The sequence below is a fragment of the Dromiciops gliroides genome, chromosome 1 (assembly GCF_019393635.1).
Source record: "Dromiciops gliroides isolate mDroGli1 chromosome 1, mDroGli1.pri, whole genome shotgun sequence".
NCBI lineage: Eukaryota > Metazoa > Chordata > Mammalia > Microbiotheria > Microbiotheriidae > Dromiciops > Dromiciops gliroides.
The window spans coordinates 100,359,677-100,376,980 of NC_057861.1; the positions used below are offsets into that span (position 1 = coordinate 100,359,677).

Consider the following 17,304-nt stretch of genomic DNA (forward strand, 5'->3'; position numbering starts at 1 on the left):
AGAGAGCCAGAATCCCCCTATAAAAGATACCTGACAAATGGTCACTCATTATCTGCTTGAAGACTTTGTGAGGGAACCCCCAAATTTCTCTGGCCGTCTATTCCATTCCATAGCAAAGTGCCTGGCACATAGTAAATACTTAAAATATTTTCTTTCTATCTTTCTATCTATGTACCTATCTATAATCTATCTAATACCTAAAATAATATCCTTAACTCTCTACCTCTCAAAATCTTTTTCCTTCCAAGCCTGAGACACCACTACATCCATGAAGCCTTCGCTAGTCATCCCAAATAGATGTTTTCTCTCCTTCCTCAGATCTCTTGTAGCACTAACTTTGGCACAATTATCCTATGTAACTGGCATTATCATTATTCATGTGCACATTTGGTTTATCTACTGGGTTATAAATTCCTTATTGTTTTATCTCTATATCCCCAATACCAAGCATAGTGTAGTATCCTTAACATAATAATTATTTAATAAAAATTTGTTAAATTGAATTGAACGATCTCAAACATACATGCTGGGTTCATCCAACAGTGATTTTTTCCATAAATTCATTGCATATTAAATTTAAGTGGACTCTCAGATGCTGTGCTCTATAACCCATACATAAACAGAATTGTTTTTCTATAATGTAGCTACATCTTTACATATGAAGACAGTGGCAGGGGCGGGGGTTGAGAGACAGTGACAGAGACAGAGAGATAGAGACAGAGAGAGGTGTCTGCATCTATCTGTGTGTGTGTGTGTGTGTGTGTGTGTGTGTGCGTGTGTGTGTGTGTGTGTGTAACACACAAACAACCAGGATCCTTTGCTAGAAATTTTAACTTTGGAATTCTTATCCTGGGAATTTCAGACACCATAACCTTAGGGCCTGTGCTTTCATAGTACCATTAATGAAATTGAAAGTCTAAAACTGGGTCCCTATCAAAATATTTAAATGGATATTGATTATAACTTCAGAAGAAAAGCCTGTAATAAGTAAAGGTGAAAGTATGTTTTGCCACGGGAAATATAATATTGATTCAGAAGATGCAAATATTTCCCCATGGAACTGATAGGAGACTAATAAAGCAGAAAGTCAAGAGAAAATGCCAATCTTAATGCCAAACATTGGCTGGCATTCCATTTTTATTTTTTTCATTAATTTAGAAGAATGTCATACTTTTTGTAAACATTTATGGTTCATTTTTTCAGGCTTCTTTCCCTATGAGAAGAATCGAACCCCTCAGCTCTCAATGATAGTTCTATTTTGGGCACAGACCTCAGAATAAAGAATGTGACACTATCTTAATGGAATGTCATAAGACTTTGTTGTTGAATAGAACAATCAATAAATCAAAATGCTTTTATTAAGCACCTAGTATTTGTTGAACATACAAAGACAAAAATGAAACAAGCCTTGCTCTGAAAGAATCTAGTAGAAGAGACAATCTGTATGCACATATGAAGGTGTGCTAGTAAAAATTTAACAAGCAGCTCTGCAGCAGGAAAAATGTATACACAGCATACTTTTAAGTTTAATTTTCATTATTGATGTTTTCTCCGTCACCTTGTTAAATCTAGAGAATCAACAAAATAATAAGTCAAGCCCAATTTTGTAGCATTTGCTGATTTCCAAGGTGTAAATTCTCACACTAAAAATTTCACCATTGCCAATATGAGCAGGTGGCTCTAGAACACTACTGCATACATATATAATGATGTATATGAATAAAGGAGAGTCTAGTAGTTGGAATAATGAGGTATGTGCCAACTTCAAACATACTAACAAAATCTACCATTGTAATAGTATTTTCTCAAGGAACCCTTAACTCCATTAAATTTCTAAAGATTTTAATTCCAATTATATCTTTGAACTTCACTGCTACGTAAAGATGTTTAGTGATAGAGTATGAGATACCCCAAATTATTGAATATATACTCTTCCTGGATCCTTTACTTAAGGGCACATTTTACTTCCTAGTGATGCTCTCACATTTGTTACAGGAATTTCATTTAATTGGGACTAGCATGGAGGGCAACAGACTAACTGCACTAGAGATCAAAACAGGGAAGAAGCTTGGAAAGAAAGGGGAGGCAGTACCAATAGGAGTATATTTGGATTTGGACAACCTACTGAGAGATCTTGTTGAAAATGTTCTTTCAGGAAATAACAAATGAAATCAACAAACTTATTGGAGGTCTTCTGTAAGCAAAAAAGTGTACTAGACATTGTGGCAACATGGAGATATTTGGTATATGGTACCTTCCCTTTTGTAGTCAATTGTATAAATGAGAAGACAAGACATAAGAATGTGAAAGTTTAAATTAGAGTAAAACAATTTCAAATAATGGTACAAGAATATGGTTAGATAATATTGCACAATAATTTGCCCGATTAATTGCAGAGATAAAAATTTCATATGGGAAAATCCTAGAATGCACACACATAGACACACACATATATACAGCATATTCTAAATCCCACTGAAAAATCATGCAAACAATATATCAAATTTTTTAGAGGCCTTCGTGCTACCTGAGGTAGAGTCAATCACATATTACTTCTTGCTTTGAGCCTGACATTAAATACAATTAATGGAGTGAGGAAGGGCTGAGTTCACATCTGGCCTCAGCTATTTACTGGCAATGTGGCCCTGGACAAGTCATTTAACTTCTTACTGCTTCGATTTCCTCATCTGCAAAATGGGGATAACAGCATCTACCTCCCAGGGTTTTTGCGAGGACAAAATGAGATCATATTTGTAAGCTGTGTTATAAACCTTAAAGTATTATGTAAATATTTAATATTATTATTACAGCATGACTGGTATTGTACTTCAGTGAGTGGCCTTCATAGTACCCTATGTCCAATTTAAATATTGTATTTAAGTGGAAAAGTAACAACAATGAGAAAATGTGAGCTAAGCTAATATTCCTGCTGTGTGGGACAAGACAACACTTATCCAGAATGTCCACTGACTACTGTTTTGTACATACAGGAGGATTCACATCTCCAAAGCCACACTGGACTGCCTCAATGGTGATTATAACGTTGAAGAAGGGCACGGTAAAGAACGAAATGAGTTCTTGCGAAAACATAACATAGAGACCTATTTAATAAAGCAACCTGAGGAAAGTCTCTTGACTTTGCCTGAAGACATTGTAAAGGAGTCAGTCAGCTCCTCAGATAGGAGAAACAGTGGGGCCACATTTACAGAAGGATCCTGGAGCCCCGAACTCCCGTTTGATAACATTGTGGGGAAACAGAATGTAAGTCAAACTTTCCTTAATATCATTACCTATAAAAGCATGCTTGAATGCATCTCAATAATGGAAGACTCAGAGAAAACAAACTCATCTTTACTCTTTTTTCCAACATGTATTGTTACTTCAAATGATCAAACACATCTCCTTAGGAAAGAATAAACCTGTCTATCAGTTCCAGATAATACCAGAGGCTTTTGTGATTGGGTGTGATAGAAGTTTGTTTGGATTGCTTTCCCCTTCTTCGTTTCTTTTTGGATCCAACTAAAAATTTAATACTGTGTGATGTGATGCCATATTTTATATACATGCGTACATGTACCTGTACAGGTACATATGTATACAGACATATGTGTGCATGTGTATATGTGTGTATAAATCCTTAAATATGTAAAAAAAAAAAAGCAGAATTGATGTTACTAAATGGACAAGGAAAAAGTCCCAGGCTGAAAGAGTAACCTTTTAGGTGACAAACACAGTGGAATTCTTTTTCTTTCTTTCTTTCTTTTTTTTTTTTTACAGTGGAATTCTTAAGGGTTTTTTTTAAGGTCAGTAGGTCATCATTATTATTTATATGAAGAAGTAAGTGAGAATGATGTATGAGATTTCAGGAATAATGTATATTTTCTGGCACAGCTTCATTCTTCCCCCATCCTATGCTTTCGAAAAAGAAAAAGGAAAGTCAAAGCTAGATAATAGTTGCCTGACAAGCATTTTCTGAAATCCTGGCTAGCCAAGCAGAATCTGGGAATGACAATTGGTAAATCAAGAGAAGAAATGAAATAAGAATGTTTTTAAAAGACATTATTATGAGTTATAATGAGAAAAAGAAAAAAACTCCAGCATTTGAACAATTTCCCTCATCATAGAATGGTGAAATCTACCTGCCTGGAGAAATTAAATATGGAAAAGGCTAAATTTTGTTACCTCTTTTTCTTCTGCATCTAAAAGACTGATGGTTCACAATGAGATGAAGCCAGGCTAAGGCCTTTACATGTGTGGGAAATATTGGTGCTGATATAATGGATTATGGATTAACTTGCAGAAGCTGTTGGTTGAACTTGACCAAAATGCAATATTTGTGCCTCTATCACTTCCTTGTGCTATTTTCAGTCTTCTCAAGAAGCTTTAAGTCCTCATTTGCCCTCCCCTGTTTTCTTCAAAAGGTATTTTCTCTCCGTCCTTGGAGCTGTATATGGCACATTTTGCCCTAGTGCTAGAAGCTGATTTTATATGAGACAAGATAAATGTGATTGTGTGTGCATGACTTGCTGACTGAGAAATCTCTCCTAGTGTTCTTTGCAAACTGTTACCTCAAGTCTGAATGCTGATTCCTTGGTGAAGAAAAAGTCTATATTTTTGCCCTAGGATATTGTTCTTAAAACTATTTTCCTTAATTTTTAACATTTAAGAATTTTGTTTACACACACACAATGAATTATATCATCTGACCATTTCATAGTCTACTCTACCTGACTTTGGCATTAATAATGAAGAGCAAAATGGAGGTAGAAAGTAAAGATGGTTTGCTTGATCCCAAAAGGTAGTTTTCTTCAAGGTTGAACACACACACACACACACACACACACACACAATTTTTTTTCTTTATTGCTGTGACCTTGCCTTTCTGTACCTATTTTTAGCATTAATAACACAATTTATTTTAAAATCTTCACATGTTCAAAAAGGTTTCATAGAAGTTACTGGGTGCATTCTAAGTTTTTCACAAGATTAGGTTAATAGTCATGAGTTCAGATATAATATTCATTCCTCATGACCTGGATATAGGTTTAATAAGTTTGAAATATGCCAAAAACAAAACACAGCATTGCATGGTTGAGTCTATTCAGTGCCAAAATATTTACTCAATTCACTCAAAAATTCCATCAATCTGGAAAGTTGAAATCACATGTATGAAGATGGTGATTGACTGGTATTGACTGTTTTTTTGCCATTTGTTTTGACCAGTTGTTTTAGACTTTTGTTGACACAACTTGTATTATGTAGAATCATTGAAGTAGGACTATATTGATGGATGGATATATAGAGAGAGCATTTATTAAGCAAAGTATACCGACTACATATAGAGGAAAAGTCATTAATGAGTTTGGGATTATCAGGATAATGCCACCCAGTTAGACCCGACCATTTATTTACAGATTGGCTGAAGGCATTAGATACCTACAAATTAAAAGTCCTAGGAGGGACATTATGGGTATTTGAAGGTCTACAATGTAGAAGAGTGTTTTGACTTGTACCTGATCTCCAAAGGAAGTCAGCTCAATGGGTGAAAGTAACAAAGCACCACATTTAGGCTTGATGTAAGAAACTTCCTAACATTCAGAGCAATTCAAAAGTAGATTGGACCACCACTGGTCAGGAGGGAGGAAAGGGAAGAAAAAATAGTGAAAGAAGGGGAAGGGAAGGAAGGAGGCAAAGGTGAGAGAGAAACAGAGAAAGGGAGAGGGAGAGAGAGAAAGAGATAGATAGAGAGAGAGAGAGAGAGAGAGAGAGAGAGAGAATTAGTTAACTTGGGCAATGTGTTAACTTTTTTTTGGATTAGAGGGAAATACAGGAAACCTAGATAGCTTCAACTCATCTTTCTAAAGGAAAAATGACTTTTAGAAACAATGGTCTATAGAGATAGATAGATAGATAGATAGATAGATAGATAGATAGATAGATAGATAGATAGATAGATAGATATACACATATATGTGTATGTATACATATATGTATATATACAACTTTACCTTCTCACAATATGGACAATGAGAGAATATAATTGTATCTTGGGAATATCTCGCTTCTTTTAGCTTTTGGCCCTCACACTGAAAAGGTGGGAATATATGTATATATTTGGTTTTGTGTTTTATTAAAAGAGCAAAAACAAAACAGAGATTTTTAAATGAGCAAATATAAAGATGTATATAAATCTGCAGAATAAAGTTCTAAGTAGCAAATACTTGATAACCATCTTCAAGTAGCTGAAGAGCTGTTATCTGGAAGAGCATGTAGGGGGACAGCACAGGGAAGCTTTTTTCTTTCTAGCTTTTTGCCAGTTATTATGATGCTACTATGTCTTTAGTTCCCATAACTTCTTAGACAACTCAATAACAAGTTCCAAAGGTTCTCCACTCTTTTTGGTATCATTTTCCACATGCTAATTGAGGGCACAAATTCCATAACCTTTTCCTGCCCCCTAGGTCTCAATGTAAGCCCAATCTCAGGCTTTTTTCTCCTATTATTTCTCTTTAGTCTTTATTGTATTTCTTGCCCCACCTATCCATAGAGATAATACTTGTAAACAGTATTCCAACTGAAAATAGATAAATACACATAAATAACTTTGAAAACTTTTAAGTATTATTCAAATGCTTCCTGTATTATTATCATGACTATATATGCCTTTCAGGAGATCCGAAGTATTCTTCCTAGTCCCTCCAATGAAATTGTGGAGGAAAAGGAAAGGCTCCCAACTGAGCACAGCCTAGGCCTCATTTCTGGCATACATTGTTGTACTCCTGCAATAATCTTTATCTTATTCATGACCATCATCATCACTACCATCATAACCACCACTAGGATATTTCATTTCTATGTACAATTCACTTCTAAGAGAAATACAAAGGTTGTCTCCCTAATATCCCTCTCTTCCCTTTAAATCTGTATTTACAAACTTAAGAAGACAACCATATATTCACACTGATATTAGACTGTCACCTTTTCTACCTGTGCTATAAACTCGAATTACATATTTAAACTACATATTTCTCTACTCTGTATCATAAGATGCTACTGAGATGAAATGAACACAAATACATCAAATGCAAAACCAGGCTAGTGTATTTTGCCCAATAAAAGATTTCTAGTCTAAGTAAAAAAAAACCTTCCTAAGAAATAGAGTGTCCAAAACTGGAACAGGTGGCTAGGTTGGGAAGGGGAACTGGAGACCATAATATATAAGGATTATATAGTCTAAAGAAATGATGATGGGGCAGCTAGGTGGTGCAATGGATAGAGCACTGACCCTGGATTCAGGAGTACCTGAGTTCAAATCCGGCCTCAGACACTTAACACTTACTAGCTGTGTGACCCTGGGCAAGTCACTTAACCCCAATTGCCCCTCAAACAACAACTAAAAAAAAAACAAAACAACAAAAAAAAAGAAATTATGATGGATAGGATGACAAGATGGGAAGGGTAGGTAGGAAGTTAATAACCCTCTTCAAATATTTAAAAATCTGATACCAGGAAAAGCATGTGAGCTTTAGTCAAAGCTAGAAAATACATAGAAAGTGTAAAGACAGAGTTAGGTTTGATGCAAGAAAATAATGTTTCCTAATACCTAGAGCTGCTCCAAAATAGAGTATGCCATGGCAGACCTAGGGTAGTGATTTCTCTAATTCTCTCAACATTAGGGCAACTATTTGGCACAGTGGATCTGGAGTCAGGAAGACTTGAATTCAAATTTGGCCTCAGATACTTACAAGCAGTGTGGCTCTAGGTGAGTCACTTAATGTCTGTTTGCTTCAGTTTTCTTAAGTGTCAGATAGAGATAATAATAGCACCTACCTCCCAAGGTTATGGTGAAAATCAAATGAAATAATAAAACTCCTAAGGGCAGCTAGGTGGCACAGTGGATAAAGCAGCAGCCCTGGACTCAGAAGGACCTGAGTTCAAATCCGACCTTATACTCTTGCTGTGTGACAGTGGGCAAGTTACTTAACCCTTATTGCCTTGTGAAAGAAAGAAAGAAAGAAAGAAAGAAAGAAAGAAAGAAAGAAAGAAAGAAAGAAAGAAAGAAAGAAAGAAAGAAAGAAAGAAAGAAAGAAAGAAAGAATAAAACTCACACATAGTAAGCACTTTATAAGTACTTATTCTTCTCTCCTTTTCCTCTCTTCAAGAAGAGGCTGGGTGATCTTTTAACAGAAAAGTTATAGGAAGGATTCCTACACATTCATAGGTTGGACTAAGTGGATAAACTTTGAAATTCTGTGATTATATAATTGGCAAATTAGTCTGTACAGGTTGAAATGCAATTGGGAAATTAAAGAAATTAATAAATCTTAGTCAATGAATTATTAAGAAATAAGACCAGGAACCACTTTTAATGGATTATGATAACTGGCTAAAGCAGTGGTCGTGCAATTCAAATGGAAATGAATCACCACTGGACACATATTGGCTTTGAAAACCACAAATTAACCTTATCTATGTTTTATTATATTTTATTTACTTTGTTAAATATTTCTCAATTACATTTTAATCTAATTCTGCCAGTGGGAGTTTGATTAGAATTTGGGCTAGAATATGACCTGAAGCATTTAAAGATATCTCACCCAATCTCTCCTAAGCCTCTAGAAAATAATCAAGGTTATTATTCCTCCTTATAATAAAAAGCTGAAGCCTGTACCCAGGCTCAGGATTTCATTCCTAGACATGACCTATTGCTTCTATCACAAAGCTTTGTGTGAGGAGGAAAATAGATGAATTCAACTATCTTGTCTACTTTCAGTCTCTGCTAATGCCTGGCCTATCTTGTGGCTTAGCCCAGAATGGTTCCCTCTCCATCATGTTCACCACACAGACAAGTGCTATGAAGTGTTAACAACCCACCTGTGACTGAGTAATATCCTAAGACTGGAAAAATTGCTTCACATACACATGGTCTAAAAGGACCGGCTGATATGGTAAACACTAAAAACACGGCAGAAGATGAAGTGGAGAAGGTTAGTTTATGGAGAAGAAATTTGTGGAGAGGAGAAAAAAGGGTAGAACCCAAAGAAGGGACCAGTCCTAAAGAGAATTTTAATTCCCTATTAAAGGGATCAGATCATTCTTGTCTTTCTCCAGCAGAGAGTGCATTTAACAGTCTGTCTTCTTCACTATTTCTGTGAGAAAAAAAATGATCTGACAATATCCCTGTCCGATAACCTATCATTGATATCCAGGGGTCACATTTGGAAATTCAATGTTTCCCAAACCACTTTAACCACAGAATATCAAAGTTTTAGGTAAGCACTTTGAAAGCTCTAAAACACTCTAGAAAAATGTCATGATTTGTTTTAATATCTGTGGAATATTAAACATTAAAGTATAATCACAGAATAACAATGTGACCGAGGGCTATTCATAACTACACTGTCAAAAAGATGAGAATTTATTTTTAAAATATTATTTAATAATAAGTAGTATGAATTGATTATTAATACCTAATAATAATGATAAATATAATGGGAAAGCTCATAAAAGCTTGCTTGAAGGATATGAAAGTATGGAATATCATCATAAGGAAGAATGTTGGGAAAGGAAAAAGTCATTAATATGGGAACTAGTATAGACCAGGTACTGTGCTAACTTTTTTTTTTTTTTAACAAATATCATCTTATTTGATCCTCACAACAACTCTGCAAGACAGGTGCTATGATTATCCCTATCTTACATGGGGATGTAAGATCTGAGACAAACAGAGGTTAACTGACTTACCCAGAGTTATATAGATAGCAAGTGTCTCAGGAAGAATTTTAATTCACATCTTCCTGATTCCAGGTCCCACACTCTACCTACTATACCATCCGGTATCTCTTTTTCTAGTTGAGAAAATTTTGGAACAAAATAAAGAAAATTAAGCCTATTTTAATGTTCCCTAAATGTCATATATAATAAACATTTTGAGGTATGCCTTATTTCATTTTTTATATTTTGGAGGGAAAACTATAGGTAGCATCAGAATTCTCCCTCAGAATCCATATTCATGTCACATCACCACAGCTTCTTAAAGCATGGTTTTTGAAATGCTGGTATACTCATGTGTACTCTCAACTTTGAATCCTTATCATCCAAATTCAAATTTTGGAGGGGTCACACTCCTGAGATATAGTATATTGTAGCAGGAAGAGCTCTGGGTTGGGCATCAGAGCCAGACCAATCTGTGCCACTAACTCTATGTGATTTTTAGGAAGTTACCTGTCCTCTCTAGGCTTCATTCTTTCTCTATAAAAAGAAGTTGGTTTATGAGTTCTCTAAGCACATGCCCCTTCCCATCAGCTCTATGATTCTATTTGAATTGTAGGAGAAGCCCAAGAGTAGTACACCATGATGATGTTCAGACACATTAAGCTCTAGTCACATTCTATGCCCCCCGAATGTTGCTCCTTGATGTCAATGCAATAACCCATGTCACATACCATTTGTAGTAGTTAACCTTTATCCCATTTACAACTTATACCATGTACATGATCTTCTTTCTGTGTAATTCGAAAGAATCAGCATATATCCCTATGTACAGAAGTGACTTCTGAAGAAACATTTTAAGCATCATGGGAAAACAGCTGTTGGTGTTTAAAATCATTTAAGTGACTGCAACCTTCATCTTAGGTAGACTAACTCGTGTGTGTGGTGTGTGTGTGGTATGTGTGTGTGTGTGTGTGTGTGTGTGAGAGAGAGAGAGAGAGAGAGAGAGAGAGAGAGAGAGAGAGAGAGAGAGAGAGAGAATTTAGTTCTTTAAGGTCTTCAAATGTCTCCAAAATAAACCCCATCTCCAAAAGAAGTCCAATTTATCGTATAAGTAGCATTTATATCATGCTTTAAGGTTTGCAAAACACTTCATAAATATGAACTTGTTTTATCCTCACAACCACCCTGACAGATAGATGTTGTTATTTTCCTCATTTTACAAATAAAGAAACTGAGGTCGACTAAGCCACTTGCCCAAGATGACACAGATAGTATCTGAAGACTGAATTTGAACTTGGGTCTTCCTAAATCTATTCTCAGCCCCTCTATCCAATTCACCATCCAACTGCTTAATGTTCAAGGTGCCTAGTTGTTAGCCAGTGTTTCCAAGGTTTCTCCTAAAGAATGATTGCTAATAATAAACTTTCCCCTTCAGAGTTCTGCAGGACACTAATTTTCCTATTTCATTAATTACTGGAATAAACAGTACTGAACTTATCTGATGAGGAAATGCTATTCCAGAAAAACTCATCTAACAGTTGAATCTCAGTTTATTTTTATAAAATGTAGGGAATCAAAGCCCTTTTTTTTGAAGAGCTGTTTCTAAATTCAAAAAACTCTATTATTACTGTAGGAGAGGCCACAGGCTTGATGTTGATTAGACAGGACAGCTGTAGACTCCTGGTCCGGAACCTAGAATGCTTTGTTCAGAAATTTCCCTGAAGTAAATCTTAAATCTTCCTGTAACATTTCTCCTTCTGACATTGAAAACCCCAGGGCTAATGTTCGCTCTGACTCAAAAGATAACTTACCACTTAACAGATTTCAGCCAGGAAACAGTCATTAAAGGTACTCTGCTTTTTTCACTTTGTTCCAAAAGTTAAGTGGGTTTGAAACCTTTCCTGGAGTTCTGAGTGGATTATACCAGATAATTGGATCTGTTAACAGTGAATAATATTCTTTGGCTTTTCCAAGTCTCCAGTGTAAAGGAAAGTGTGGAGGGGACAGAGATAAATACATTTTTCGTAGACTATTTTGGGCTGTAAATGTACATGGGAGACAGATTTACAGCAGCTATACAGTCTGCAAGCAAAAATTATACAAAACCCCCAGGAGCTGCTGAAAACTCAAGTCACTGTCAACAACTACAAACAGCCTATATAAACTCCCCCCTACTCGAACATAAGAAATTATTTGCAAGTTCTAGACAGAAAGGAAACTGGAAATGTGTTCATTAATCAGGTAATATGGTCAAAGACACAAAAACCTTGAGTTGGTTGGGGGAGTTGATTAAAAGTGGGGGGGGGGAGGAAAAAATCCAGCACTTCCTCCTAAGGGCTGCTTTCACTGTAAAATGGTGGAGGAAGGGAGAAATGAATGAAAGTTGAAGAATGAAAATGTTGTTTTGGGGTTTTCTTTTTGGTAGGGCAATTGGGGTTAAGTGACTTGCCCAGGGTCACACAGCTAGTAAGTGTCAAGTGTCCGAGGCTGGATTTGAACTCAGGTCCTCCTGAATCCAGGGCCAGTGCTCTATCCACCACGCCACCTAGCTACCCCCTAAAATGTTTACAATAAAGCATTTTTTTATTGCTATTCACCTTTTACTCCTTTATTTTACATATGCACCTTTTACTTTACTTTAACAATAAAAGAGATTTGAGTTAAACTATTTAGAGTAACCATTGTAAATCTTTTACACTGAGCTTAGGAAAAAAATTATTAGACCAATTTCCATGTAGCAAAAAAATGTATTCATTGAGTGAATGGATGGGGGAACTCTTTTCCACCATTCTTCCCAAGCTCATAGTAGAGGTGAAGCAAATTGAAAGCCAGCCTAAGAGCCAGAAAGGCCTCAACACAAATCCTGCTCCTGATATCCTGGTTGTGTGACCCTGGGCAAGTTGCTTAACTTACTCTATGCTCTAGACCAGTTTATAAGACTTGAAGTTACAGACTTGTGTTGTCTTGTATTGGCATGGAGACCAGTGAATTACCCAGTGAATTCTCCATTAGCAGTGAAATCACAGGCCTTAATTCTTATCTCCTCCCTTTCTAAAATTCATTGCTCTGTGTATGTAATTGACATTATAAGTGGCAGGAGGTACAGAAGAAATAATAATAATAAATAATAAATGAATATTGGTCTTTTATTTATTCTCATTTTCATGTGTGCTTATAAGATGGCAAGAACCAGTTATCCCCTTATAAATTATTTCCGCACTTTCAGGATCCATAATTCCATCACTGTGGCTACTCTTCCATATTTTAGACCACAGTCTTCCAGGGTTATTGTGGGTAAAAAAGAAAAAACATATATATTACTTGATGGTCAACCTTCTAGAAATAAAATTCTCAGAACTCCTCTAGGTAGGCCTTCGGGTACAGAATATAAAGATCATTGATGGGCCTGCTAGAATTTGGTCTCTACTGGCATAGTCTTCATGAATATAGGATCTATCATTTGGGAGTCAGGGTAAATCTTGAGTGGTGGCCCCTTGTGAAAACACTAATTAGAACATTTACAAGTAAACTAAAGTACTAAATGTGTAATCATTGTCTGAATAATTTACCATGCCAAAAATCATATTTTTAGAGCAAACCAAGTTATGCGCATAATATGTAATACAATTTTTGGTTCTTAAAACACCAGTGACTTGAGTTCTGCAAAGGGAGATAATTCGATTCATTTCAGCCTAACAAAGATTTATTAAATATCTATTTCCTTTAGTTTGATGAGTTAAAAAATGCAGGTATTGCATTTAAAGTTTAATTTTCCCAAACTTAATTTTTTTCTTTTTCCCCGTTTTTTTCTTTGTTACTTCAAAATTTCTAGAAATCTTATATGTAGTATTGTTTGAAAAACTAAATAATTCAGATCCAGAAGAGGTCTCTTGTGATTGTTATCATTTTTATGAATTATACAATTTTCTAGTGTCTAGCTATCAAGGTAACTGCACGATTATCGCATTTCCAGTTGACACTGTGTTATACAGAAACTCAGTGTTCTGGAGAGCAGCAACATCCCTCATTCATCAATTACAGTCTTCAGTTTGGTATCATGGTTCCATGGATTCCAGATAAGATTAATTTCTGAAGTGCTTGGTAAAATCAATGAGGATCATGGCAGAAAGTGCAGGGGAAGCTAAAAGAGAAACTGGTCTACCATGCCTAAGCAAAAAATGATCAACTAAGACAAGATATGCACAATCTAGAAATCATTTGGTGAACCCAACTATCTATCTATCTATCTATCTATCTATCTATCTATCTATATATATATATATATATATATCAAGGGTGAGGAAAAGCCTACCCTTACACCATTTCAAGCAGAATATTTGGAATTAATTATTTCTGAAAGACAACTTTATGTGTTTTCAGAAAATTGAATCAGTGTAGGACAAACAGCTTATGGTCTCAGCCATCAATATCCTTATCATGAGAAAATTGTCCATCCACTAGTGCATGGAAGCAGGTGGTCCTTTCAGGGGCAAAGGTGGATGGAGCAGTCAAGAAGACCTTAATTGAAATGGTCTCAGGCAAGGGCAAGTCATTTGGCAGGCGCTAATTCTGAACAAGTCATTTAACCTTAGTGTGCCTCAGTTTCTTCATCAGTAAAATGAGGATGATAATATCATCTACCTCTTAGGATTTAGGGGAAGATAAAATGAAATCATTTAAAGTGCTCTGTAAAATTAAAAGGGCTATATAAATATTTTCTATTTTAGTTGTTGTTTTTGTTGTTGTAACTTGTCTAAATAGCAGAGCAAAAACCCAAGCACGTAGCATGGGTAGGAAATATAATGCCAAATATATTCTCACTATGAGTTTAAATTACTTTCTTTTCTTCAATATATCTTCTGGGTTATGAAGCTCAGCTATCAATTTAGGAAATGTGTAGTGATCCCACTTACAGGTTGTCTTTAATGATACAAACAGAAATTTTGGAGTTCAAACAGCTCCTATTTTTGCAAGATGCCTACATGAATATTCAAATGAAATTTGTGATTTCATCAACTTGAAGGTTCCTTCCACCAATACATTTTCAACCCATCCACACCTGCCCATCCTGTACAGCATCATCTATGTCTTCCCATGGGATCATCACTGGGCATCCAAACAAAGTGCTGGAAGCCTTCCTCACTTTCTCCTTATTTGTGAGGATAATAGAGCACTCAGGCTGCCTACCTGTTGTCTCTTGCCTTATAGTAAACACATTGGCTCTACCTCAGCTACATTTCTCTGGTCATATTTTCTACTTCTTTTTTTTTTTTTAAGTTATTGGTTGGTTTAACCCACCATGAACCTCTTCATTACCTTCTGGGCACTTAATTTTAGTCAAGTCAATAAATATTTGTTGGTCAGCTACTGTCTAAGATACTTACAGAAGGTGATTGGTTGAAATAAAGGTTTAGATAAAACAATTCATGCTTTCATGGAGCTTACAACACTAGTTAGAGTAGTTACTGCTAGTTACTCTAGATGGAGTATAAGACATAAGCAAAAATAACTATAATACACATTAAATTATGCTTTAGAAATTAATAAAACATGCTACTAAGGGAGATCTAAAGGGAAAGGAAATGACTATCAGGGGCATCAGGAAAAGCTTAATGAATGAGGTGGCATTTAATTTGGATTTGATTTTAAATAATGCATAGTAATTCAATAGGCAAAATATACTGCTTAAGGTCTAAGGAAGTAAATGTTACCTTACCAATAGAGGAATCAAGGAAGTTTTTCATGGAGTATGCAACATTTAAGTAAGAATTCACCAAGGAGAGGGAAAGAAGACAGTCTTTGGAGAGGGAATAGTGTAAACAAATGCACAGAGACATGAGGACCTAATGTATGGCTAAGTGGGCGGGGGGAGGGGGAAGAGGGGTAGAAAAATTCTGGCTGAAGCATAAAGTAAGAAAAGCCTAGATTAGTAAGCTGGTGACAGGTTGTGAAAGGTTTTCAATTCAACTTAACATTTATGAAGTGTCTTTTTGATCACGGTATTGTCTAAGGAAATCTTATTTTTCACCAAGATTGTACAAAATCATATGCATCTTCCCAGTTCAGCAAGAATTCTCCCTGAGAGCTTGTGCATAGAAAGCATTCCTTTTCTAAAGTCAGAATGAGATTTAAAACCAAGCTTTTTTCCTGAGTTGTTGGACCCAGAAAAGCTACATGTTGGAAACAGACTTTATGTTTGGCACAAAGAATGGCAACCCTTGACTGAGCGAGGAAGAAGAGCAAGTTGATTAATGAAACTTTTTAGCCTCTTGTATCTTTAAGGACAATTAATCCATTAGATACAAAGGACTGAACTAAGTATAGTTTTATGGAAATGGTAATGGTGAACCTCAGAAGAGAAGCAGCATAGTCATTCTAGTAGACCCCTTGGGTTTCATATCTCTTAGTATTGGCAGCTAGGCAATACAACAGATAGAGCCTGGGCCTGGAGTCAGGAAGACCTGAGTTCTAATTTGGTCTCAGGCACCTACTAGCTTTGTGACCCTGAACAAAGTTCCTTGACTTCTGTTTGCCTCAGTTTCCTCATCTGTAAATGAGGATAATAATAGTACACACCTCCAAGGGTTGCTGTGAGGAACAAATGAGATAATAATCATAAAGCACTTAGCACACTGAATGGAACATAGTGTATGTATGTATACACATATACACACATATATAAATTTTATCTATTATTATTGATATTTAGTTGGGATGTAACAGAGCTCAGATGTGATTTGGCTGTCATTTATATTTTATCCAGTTGTAGGTACTATACTTTTAGAGCAATAGTAACAAATTAGAGAGTATATAACAGAGAATAACAACAAGAGTAGCACCTTGAAACCATGCCATGTGAAGAATTGTTGAAGGAACTAAGTATAATTAGCCAGGAAAAGGGAAAACTAAGAGATTGCTATTTCTATAACATTATGTCTATCTTCAAAATTTTTAGGGGTTGTCATTTTGTTAAGTGAGTAAACTTATTCTAGCTTGTCTCAGAGGTTAGCACTAGGACCATTGGGTGGTTATTCACTTCAGTGAGGATGAACTTTCCAATAATTAGAGTTATGCATCATTGGAATAAATTAATTCACAAAGTAATGAGTGTCCTATCTCTGGAAGTATGTTCAAAGAAAGAATGAATGATCACCTATCAGAGGTATTGTAGAAAGGACTCCTTGTTGATTATACTATTAGAAAAGATGACCCCTGAGATCCTTTCTAGTTTTCAAATTCAGTGATTCTATGGTTTAGCTTTATGTGATAGCAATTTGCTCAGTAGTACCTTGCGATTTGATGGCAAAGATGCATATAGTTAAAAATTTTAAAGACTTCCTGGGAATAACTTCCTCACTAAATATCAAAGTCTGTGATTATGCAACAAATCCTATGATGTGTACAGAAGGTGGCTTTTCCCCTGATTACATAGGGGCAAAAAGTCAAATGCAAAAATGCAATTGGCCCTTGCTTCAACCCCATAGATTTCATGCACTAAATATGAAATGGTTTCATAAATGTAAGACTGCTATGTGGCTTTGTTCTGACACAAATTCTGTCAAGCTCTACCAATCTGGAAAGACTGTGTAC

The 17,304-nt window shown here is 35.7% G+C and overlaps 1 protein-coding gene across 2 annotated transcripts in view; it reads left to right on the plus strand.

Moving 5' to 3' along the window:
* The window catches only part of ADCY8 (adenylate cyclase 8), a 373,977-nt gene that overhangs the window by 213,679 nt on the left and 142,994 nt on the right, over nt 1–17,304 (plus strand). For both annotated transcript variants that reach the window (XM_043978000.1, XM_043978001.1), the window contains exon 7: nt 2,991–3,261. In XM_043978000.1, coding sequence (XP_043833935.1) covers nt 2,991–3,261 — 271 coding nt within the window. The remainder of the gene's footprint in view (nt 1–2,990; nt 3,262–17,304) is intronic.